General features: G+C 37.2%; 1 protein-coding gene across 2 annotated transcripts; it reads right to left on the reverse strand.

The window, feature by feature from the left end:
- Positions 1-1,538: 1,538 nt before the first annotated feature.
- Positions 1,539-9,541, reverse strand: LOC130568775 (uncharacterized). 2 transcript variants are annotated; one of them, XM_057357823.1, is made up of 19 exons: positions 9,400-9,541; positions 9,239-9,313; positions 9,105-9,131; positions 7,732-8,136; positions 7,037-7,423; positions 6,882-6,953; positions 5,985-6,368; positions 5,268-5,660; positions 5,100-5,171; positions 4,567-4,956; positions 3,955-4,335; positions 3,812-3,859; positions 3,529-3,648; positions 3,256-3,440; positions 2,984-3,138; positions 2,659-2,901; positions 2,299-2,461; positions 2,120-2,222; positions 1,539-1,915 (listed from the first exon to the last, which is right to left on the reverse strand). In XM_057357823.1, the coding sequence occupies exons 2-19, from the start codon at positions 9,288-9,290 to the stop codon at positions 1,812-1,814; spliced, it is 3,684 nt and encodes a 1,227-aa protein (XP_057213806.1). In that variant the 5' UTR covers positions 9,291-9,313; positions 9,400-9,541; the 3' UTR covers positions 1,539-1,811. The 2 variants fall into 2 exon arrangements, with proteins under 2 accessions (XP_057213806.1, XP_057213805.1); XM_057357822.1 differs by having other exon boundaries at positions 7,732-8,139.
- Between the last annotated feature and the right edge of the window lie 397 nt (positions 9,542-9,938).

Below are 9,938 nucleotides of genomic sequence, written 5' to 3' on the forward strand. Positions count from 1 at the left end.
TGATGGACACTGAGCCGACCACTTCTTCCACATTCTCCTGCTGTTAAGCAAATTGTATTAAAACCTGAAAAACATGTAGCGTAACAGTTGGTTTACTGTAAATGGGCGAGATGGACGGGAAGGATGTGATATTTATCACAACACAAACAAGGAATGCATAAAAACTAGGGCTGTCAAACGATTAATCGCATCCAGAATAATATGATGTTTGTGTTTAGATCATATATATCTGTGTACAGTGCATATTAATTTTGTATTTATAAACACAAAACATACACATACTTGTTTATATATTTAGGAAATATTTAAATGTTAAACTGCTCTGGGGGTACGTGTGCTCACTACTCTCTGGATGGGTTAAATGCAGAGGTCACATTTCGTTGCCTTGTACATGTGCAATGACAATAAATTGAATCCAAATCCAAATCCAAATCCAAATCCAAATGTATTAATTTATATTTACCAATAATTTAAATTCTAAATAAATGTTTATTTATTTTTATATTTTATATTTTTCTAAAATAAATTCATTTATGTGTATGTGTTCATAAATACAAAATTAATTAGCACAGTATACCGACATAAATTATGTAAAAACAAACTTTTATTCTGGATGCGATTAATCATGATTAATTGTTTGACAGCCCTAATAAAAACGCATAAAATGTATTTTGCCATTTGTACCTATGGCTTGTTCCAATACTTGTTCCAAGTTTTTGTTTCCATATCTTGTTTTAGGTCTCACATAAAGCATTATAATATTATATTGTGTAATGCATAACTAGTCCTTAGCATATCTGAAACATCGGGTGAATTGCAAGTGCATTTCTGCGTCCTAGAGGGGTAGAGCAATTCGTAAGTTGTAAATTCTATTCACAAAGAACATGCGACTCACATACTGTGCATGTGTAAATGATAAACTGTATACCTTGAATGCAATGTAAGTCACTCTGGTAAAAGTGTCTAGATGCGTGTAAACATGGCTCCTCATCTGAGGTGTACCTTTGGAGTTGTGAACAGACTGACGACAGAGGCAGTCAGGGGAACAATATTGCGGGTCTTCCGGATTTTGGTACCCGAATGTTGACAGATACGATTAGGACTTTTTAAAGGCACCATCAGGAGTGTTCATTTAATCCCTTACTTAATCTGACTTTTAAATAATGGAGCAATGGCATTAAACTAACCCTTACCCTAATTTGGCTGCAAAATTGAAACCTGGACAAAATGATGGTACACGGCAAAATCGCCAGTGTTAAAAAAGGTCAAATTAACTCTCACAGTGTTTATGTAATCCACACTATCGAAGTGTGGATTTTATATACACTGTGAGAGTTAATTTGACCTTTTTTAACACTGGCGATTTTGCTGTGTATGTAACCCACAAATTTGCACCCAAAAGATTGCAATGCATTGGCTATATGCTGTAGTATTGCCAAATACTATGTTTTTCTGTTTATTTCATTCCAAGAGGACAGTATTATATCTGTCCCTTCACCCACGTCACGAATTATACAAAAAAGATGACATTGCAACAATTAATAACAGGAATCTCTTTAATCTTACATTGACTTAATATAGCAAGTTGGAAGTTAGACATACCATTAAAATGTAATCTTATATCACCATGCTAAAAATCAGAACACACAGTAAAGCTTAATACCATTAAATAAAGGTCCCATCACACATTCATATTTCATTTTTAAGTTTAAAGCCAGTGATTTATTTGTCAATCAAGACAACATACGCATAACCAAAATGTATGTATACACATCTTTTAAAATGTGAGGTCATCGTTTGTGTAAATCTATTTAGAAGACGATGTAAGCACTCAAGACCAAAACAAACAAAAACATCAAGGAGACACAGAGAGCTGCGGCCCTAGACACCTTCACTGGTTCTGGGGCCAAAATATCTGTGAACAGGGAACACGACATTGTTCAGTGCATGATGAATGTGTAGAACAGAAATATATATGCCTTTAAAACTGTGAGTAATAATGTGAGAAGTGAGCATGAAGTATTACATAACGTAAAATATGAATAAGGTGTTTCTGTAGCTTTTGTTACTTTGGTTAAAAAGTCTGCCATGACTGCATGAATGTAAATGAAATGTTTACCTGAGTTTCCTTTAGACCAGACCAGTGGACCCATAGAAATGGAGGCAGTGTCGTGAAAATCCAGAGATCTGCCCACTCTCAGATGCTGTCCAGACTGACATTGCTAAAGATTAAAATAGATTTTAGAAATATGGAAAATTCTGACAATTTGTGAAGTGTAAGAGGTTTTGTGAACTCACAGATGAGCAGGTATTGTTGGTCAGGAGACAAAGGTGAATTTTGCAGTGCAGGTAAACCTTCGTGGAGTTTGCAGTGAAGATGAACATCCTGAAGGAGAAACGACTGGATGTGGAGACGCCGTTCTGAAGAAGCTCCACTGTGTTATCATTTGGATTAGGACATCTGAGAATATTGTAAATGATTGAAAAAATCATGTAAAATCAATATTGAACAATGTAAATAAAATAAAACAAGCACAAAACAACAGTGATTCAGCTATAGGTCCCAAACAGTGTGGTATGCTATGTTATATGAGAGAAAAATAAATTCTGAACTTTTGAATCTAAAAAGCAGAAAATAGACACAAAGCATTGTCTTACTCATCAACGATGAGATCCCAGCGGAGAAATGACTGAGGATCATTCACAGGTGTAGCCCAACATGTGTCAATCACTGAAGCAAACTGACGATCGTCAACTCCATCAACACGCACTTCTACAAAAATCTTCTGGTCCACCTCGACACTCACACTACCAGTGAACGGCTTGGAGAATTGAGCATCCTGATATGAAAGCATCCTGACCCGATACGTCCCCAGACCTTGAATGTTTCTGTGCACAATGCTGTTGACATGTTCAACAATAAATATATGTGAAAAATCTTTCTAATACAAATGTAATAAAATGAGAGTAAATGTAGTCCCACCTCTCCAGAGGGTTGATGTCCATGGAGACTGACTGGGTTTGGTGATAAACGCAGTTGAAACGGAGCTTCAGAAATTTCTTTCTGCTGATGACGCCTCCAGCTGATCCCTGCTGCCCGAAGATGAAGTTCTCATAGATGATGTGTGTGCCATTGGCCTGTGGAGCAGAAGCATACAAATGGTATCAGAAGTTTAATTATGGGAATGAAGTAATAATATAAAGTATTGTTTTAATGTACAATTACAATTAATGTGACGCAAACAACAGCCCTACCACAAGACCTGTGCCACAGATGCTGCCATTATTGTCAAATCTGAACTCTACTCTTTCATTCTGGACTGTTCCTCTACAGCTGGGGTCATTCAGGTGTAAGACATCAGCAGAAAAACCAGCTTCAAAGAGCTGACAGCGAGACAGAGACATGAACCCGGAGCTGCTTTCACACATCTCATAGGCATCTGAAGAACAAACACACAACACAGCATTGATTAATAATAATAAAAACGTCATTATTTGTTTGAAAGTTTGTAATGGAACGAGTCACACCAAAAGTGTCAGGGTTAGATGTGGGTTGGGTCTGATTACAGAAACAGCCGTAAACACCATTATGTTCTCCACACCACTCATTCTCAGTACAGTTGAGATCTGAGCACGGGTCTCTCGTAGCTACAAAAAAAGTGAAAAATAGAAAATGAATGAGTCATTGGTTAACAGGATAACAGAAGTCATTCGTATCATTCATTCGACTGCCAGCAGATTCATGCTAATGTGACAACATCAAACTATTAAAAAAAGAGGTACTGAAGGGGGAAACAGTATAATACTTTACCAGGGTATGTCACGGAAGATGGTGATGAGGTATGAAACCTTGTGTGATCTGATATCAGAAATGAATTGAATCAAATGAATGTCAGTCATTTCAAACCTTAAATATAATAGACTCAAGTGTGTAAAAGGAATCAACGTGTTTACCTGTACAGTAAGTACCACAGTACATTGGGATGACAAACTGATAAACATAGTAATTTCCAGGACAAGCTTTGACTCGTATGGGATGAGATTTGTAAGCACAACAGTCATGCCATAAGGACATACAGACTTCCCGGGTGACCACTCCATCTTCCAGCTGTGGATGAGAACCATTGAGCCACAGTGGGATATAGGATCCACACATGCCATAACCAACACATGACTCAGGCATCTGAGCATTTAGTCCACTGTAGAAAAGCCTGTGCCACCCGGTCACATTATAATCACATGTATATGAGATATATGAAGAGTTGCTGGCTCTCCAGGGCTCATCCAGACTGGTGTAGCTGTAGCAGGGGTCAATATTTGGAGAGCTGAAAGGAACTATAATGTAAAATTGAAAAATGCATTAGATGTATAGCTGATTTAATCATAAAAATGTAGGTGCAGAGCAAAACATAAATAAATCAAAACTGCCTAATGAAGACGTTGTGGGTGTAAATGCTAGCGTTTATTTGGAATTAATTATTTTTTGTCTATAGTTTTTTTAATAAAGGCAGTTGATAGTTCTTGTTAAAGTTCACAGAATCGAATATATTATAAAAATGATTGTACCTGCACAATATACAGGATGTGGAATTGACAGTTTTGGCCTTGGCAGTTTGTAGACATGATAATTTCCAGGACAAGCTTTGACTTGAATCGGTTTGGATCTGTAGTAACTGCACTGGACATACTGAGTACCGTAAACTTCACGAGTAACAAAGCCATCGTGTATTTTGGGATGAGGGCCACCGAGCCACAGAGAACTGAAGCCTCCACATGTCATATAAGAGAAACACCACTCAGGCATCTGAGCACTTGATCCGTTGATAAAAAGTCGATACCAGCCGTCCCATTTAACACGTGTGTCATCATATCCATTCCAATTCCAGTAATTGAATGTACTTCTCCAGTGCTGCTCAAGAATGTTGTAATCATTGCATGGATCGGAGCTGATGGCAGCTGGTGAGACAAAAATAAAAAGTTTACACAGAGTTTTTCTCACCTTGTATTTATACAATGTATTTTGATGTGACCCCTATAAGCACAAAACTATAAACAAAAAGTAAAAAAAGCACATTATTTGACAACATATGGCAACCTACACAAGGTGAGGCTGGATTCATTAACCAGAGCTGGACTTGTAGAATAAATAAATTCAGACAATGTGTTGATATCTAAAAAAGAGAATTTATAAGTGATTCATTTTAAGCCATTATTTGACAATAATTATAAGACATTATTTAAATAATTTAAAAAAAAGTGTGCAGTACCTGTGCAGTACCCTGAATCCGTATATGGTTGTGGCTTCACAAATTCATAGACGTAATAATCGCCAGGACAGGCTTTGACTCTGATGGGATGGGACGTAAGGTCACAGCAGCCACCCCACTGACTCCTTGCACAGATCTCCCGGGTCACCACTCCATCCTGAATGTGAGGGTGAGGACCATTGAGCCACAGACTAAAATATGTGTTACAGGTGCCCGGACTAACACAGCTCTCCGGCATTCTGATGTTCATCCCATTGTAGAAAAGCCGATACCAGCCAGTCCATGAAGAGTATCCATCACAGATGTGCAATCCACTATCATTTGAGGCTCTCCAGGGACGGTCGAGAGATTCATAGTTGTAACAAGGATCATTGGTGATGTTGGCAAAAGCAACTATGATAAAGAAAAGAGACAAAAGAGCTGTGGAATTACAGTATATTGAAGCAGACAATTTACAGAATGATATGTTACATGCAAATTGACAGTTTTGCATATTATCATCGTTGTGGTGGTTTTTTGAGGTTTCTCAGACCAGCACACTGACAGAAGCCCTTCTTCCAAAGGGCTTCCACCAATCTGAGCAACCATAAATTATACAATTGCAAACATTATAAAACCATAGATAAATAAAATAAATGTTACATTTAATTACATTTGAAAAAAAAAGAAACATGAGCTCTCCAGAGTTCAAAAATAGCACAAAAATGTAAGTTGTACCTGTACAATATACAGGCATTATGATTGATAACTTTGGCCGTATGAATTTGTAGACGTAATAATTTCCAGGACAAGCTTTGACCTGGATTGGATTGGATGTGTAGAATCTACACCGGTTGTCAACAGAGCCGTAGACTTCACGAGTAACAATGCCATCATATAAATAAGGATGAGAACCAACGAGCCACAGAGAACTGAAGCCTCCACATGACATGTAAGAGAAACACCACTCAGGCATCTGAGCACTGGATCCGTTGACAAGGTGTCGATACCAGCCGTCCCATTCAACACGTGTGTCATCATGACTATACATATAGGTGAAACTGCGCACACTTCTGTAGTCATCATCCAAAATGTTGTACTTATAACATGGGTCATAGGCAGCTGTAAGACCAAAACAAAACAATGAAGACATCAACAAGGAGAGCTTTTTAATAGCCCTGAAGCCCTCACACTTGCCCCCAAACTGCACATTGTAGTTTCCAAGTTCAACAATAAGTGTACAGATATTATAAGCACTCTTATGGCAGTAAGGCACCTTTCATACTCAATTGCATAAATGTAAATTACATGAATAAATGTAAATGTTGACTTGTGTCAGAGCAGCTCTTGCTTACAGCGTCACACAACAAATCTCCAATTTCTGTCCTTACTACAAGAAAACTATGTTGCGTAAGTTCACCATGCAGCAAAAAGAGAATAAATAGCCCCTAAAAAAATAAATGTACTGTCATCAGAAAAGTATTATCATTATTTTACTGTATGTACAGTACATGGCGCAGGTCATGAGATACCTGCGTTCCCTAACCCAAGCAGATAGCTAAAATGTTCGGATTGCAGCTTTAAACCCAAACCCTAAGTGAACTAAGATTTCAGAGTTTTTTAATGGAAACTAACATGTAGTCATGTAAGATCCGGTAAAAACAGCTGGAGTTGTGGTGGAAGTCACACTGGATGTAGTGCCAACATCTAAAAGAACAAAATGTAAAAATGTCATCGAAATGACTAACAAAATATTCAGAAGACTTTACAAAGTCAAATTAAAACAGCACCTGTGCAGTATCCTGAACACCCATATGGTGGCTTCACAAATTCATAGACATAATAATCGCCTGGACAAGCTTTAACTCTAATTGGTGTGGACTTCATATTACAGCAGCCCATCCAACTGGACGCACAGATCTCCCGGGTCACCACTCCATCCTGAATGTGAGGGTGAGGACCATTGAGCCACAGACTGAAGTATGTGTTACACCTGCCATAATTAACACAGCTCTCTGGCATTCTGATGTTCATCCCATTGTAGAAAAGCCGGTGCCAGCCATTCCAGGAGAAGGATTCATCACAAACATAGAATCCACTTTCATTTGAGGCTCTCCAGGGACGATCCAGAGATTCATAGTTGTAACAAGGATCACTGACGGTGTTGTTAAAAGTAACTGTCATTGAGAAAAGGGTTGTTAGTGATACTGTAGTGTGTATGCACGCATGTGTAAATTGTATATGTATTGTTTTGCCACACAAATTAAAAACACATGTACATGTTTTATTCTTTTAACTCATGGCTGCAAGAGATATGAGATCAATGAAAGCATTTACAATGGTAACAAGCTAGTCGAAAAGTGGACCGACAAATACATTTGAGATTAATTCCAATCAAGTAAAGCTCAGGTTAAATGTTCCACATTTAACACAAAATAAAAAAAGAATGTAAAGGTCTGAGAAGAACAAAGATAGTAAATTGTACCTGCACAGTATGAAGGTCTGGTAACTGACATGTCGGGTTTGACGAGTTTATAGATGTAATAATGTCCAGGACAAGCTTTAACTTGAATGGGGCTGAGTTGTTGGTTGCCGCACTGGCTGTAGTAGTTCCACTGATAATTTCCCGAGACTGCTCGGGTCACCACTACATCCTCAAGTTTTGGATGAGAACCAGAGAGAAACAGTGCAGTTTCACCTCCACATCCTGCATAACTCACACACCACTCGGACATTTGAGCACTTGCACCATTTAGATAGAAGCGGTACCAGCCATTCCAGTCAACAAGATTGTCGTTATTTGAATAGTACTGGTTCTGGCGAACATCTCTCCAGAAGTCATTAATGATTGTGTAATTATAGCATGGATCAGAGCTGGAAGTTGTAGGTGCTACTGTAAGGGAAGAATACCAAAACAATAAAAACATTATATTAACACTCCTTTACACACTGCTAAAATGGGTTTTAGTTAAGAGTTAGTCTAAACCAGTGTTGGGTAAGTTACTCTAAAAAAGTAATTAATTACTAGTTACTAATTACATATTCAATAGTGTAATTAGATTACTGTACAAATTACTCTCTCCAAAAAGTATTTAGTTACTTATTACTAATTACTTTCTATATCCTATATCAACCTTGATTAGTTCAGTGATTCAAGGATAGACATGAAAGGGCTCTTTTAATTCATTCAAATAAATAATATTAAACTACATAAAGTAGTATTATTAACTGACCAAAGTATTACAAATGTGAGAATTATACATTAAAGCACAGATTTTAAAGTTAGACTTTGAATTTTGATGTCAATTCCACTATTACACACACATTACACAAAGTATTTAGTTTAATTACATCAAAAGTAACTGTAATTAAATTACAGAAAAAATAAAAGTAATCCCTTACTTTACTTTTTCAAGGGGAAAAATAATTAAATTACAGTAACTAATTACTTAGTAACTAGTTACACCCAACACTGGTCTAAACCGCACTCAAATTTAACTCACAACCCTTTGCACTCAAATAAATAGTAAATAAACTGTCAAATGTAAAAACAAAACAACACTTATATGGATAATAGATATATTCAGTTAGACACGAATAGTTTTTTCTGATAAATTGCAGTAAAATATCTTTACACATTTGAGAAAAGAAAGGGAATTGTTTTCCATTGCAGTTTGTTGACATTAGTGACAAAACAATAGGATTTGCGTATTTTCTGTTTGAGAAAGATAACAAAAAATAATACCACAGGTAACTTTTGCAGTCCATTGTAAATAAAACGAGAATGAATGTTATAGCCACAGCAATTTGATTCTTTTATCAGAAATCATGTATAAATCAAAAGAGGGATTAGCTTACCTGATGTTTGTCCATTGATTATTTCACCTGTTAAACATCAAATCCAAGCATTGCATGTTAATAGTAGCATTTTGTGATTTCACCTTTAATAATGTCTTTTACGTTTTAACGTGACGTGATTTTAGAAGTCTCACCGTTAACCAGTAGCAGAAGAGGCACACACAATGAGATCAGAAACCTCATCATGTCAGACCGCTCCTCAAACTGACCTGTAAAAAAATATATTTAGTTTACTTTGTTTTTTATGTCCTGCATATGAATAATTACTGTACCAGTGAGCAAGTCAAACTATTGCCTGTGTAATTAACTTTATTGCGTAGATGCTGCTGCAGTGCAAACTCGAGAGATTCTCTCTGAAGTGATGCTGAATTTCAGGAGCTGGTTGTAACAGCGTTTTTCTTGTGTGAGGAGATCGTTACTGGAACAGATCTGTGATCTCTCTACAATACTGTTTTCCTTCAAGTTTAACACACACCCAGGGGCGGACTTAACCAATAAGCGAGGTAAGCGGCCGCTTAGGGCCCCAGGAACAAATACCCAGAAGTTTATAAAGCATGTAAAACATATTAGCTTTCTATCATATTTTGTATGGTCAGGAGGATACAGCAATTCAAATGTAACGTTATTATTACATCCGTGTTAATTTGCCTCCCCCGAATCATGGATCAGTGGAACAAACCATTAGTTATGCACCTATGTCAGCAGCTCAGTGGCCAGAGTTAGAGAACGCGACGGGAGGGGAGGTTAGAGACGGTTAGAAATTAGAAGAGCGAGAGAAAATTTGCCAGCGGCAGATTAAGTTTAAAATGAAACGCAAATACCCCAACGGAGCCG

This window comes from Triplophysa rosa, linkage group LG18 (genome assembly GCF_024868665.1).
Source record: "Triplophysa rosa linkage group LG18, Trosa_1v2, whole genome shotgun sequence".
NCBI lineage: Eukaryota > Metazoa > Chordata > Actinopteri > Cypriniformes > Nemacheilidae > Triplophysa > Triplophysa rosa.

Excerpts from the sequence above, each read along its gene's own strand:
- LOC130568775 (XM_057357822.1), bottom strand. The coding sequence starts at position 9,290 with ATGATGAGGTTTCTGATCTCATTGTGTGTGCCTCTTCTGCTACTGGTT. Across the intron at positions 6,369-6,881 it reads CGGATCTTACATGACTACAT|CTGCCTATGACCCATGTTAT; the intron begins GTTAGTTTCCAT and ends TTGGTCTTACAG. Across the intron at positions 2,223-2,298 it reads CCAACAATACCTGCTCATCT|CAATGTCAGTCTGGACAGCA; the intron begins GTGAGTTCACAA and ends TTTAATCTTTAG.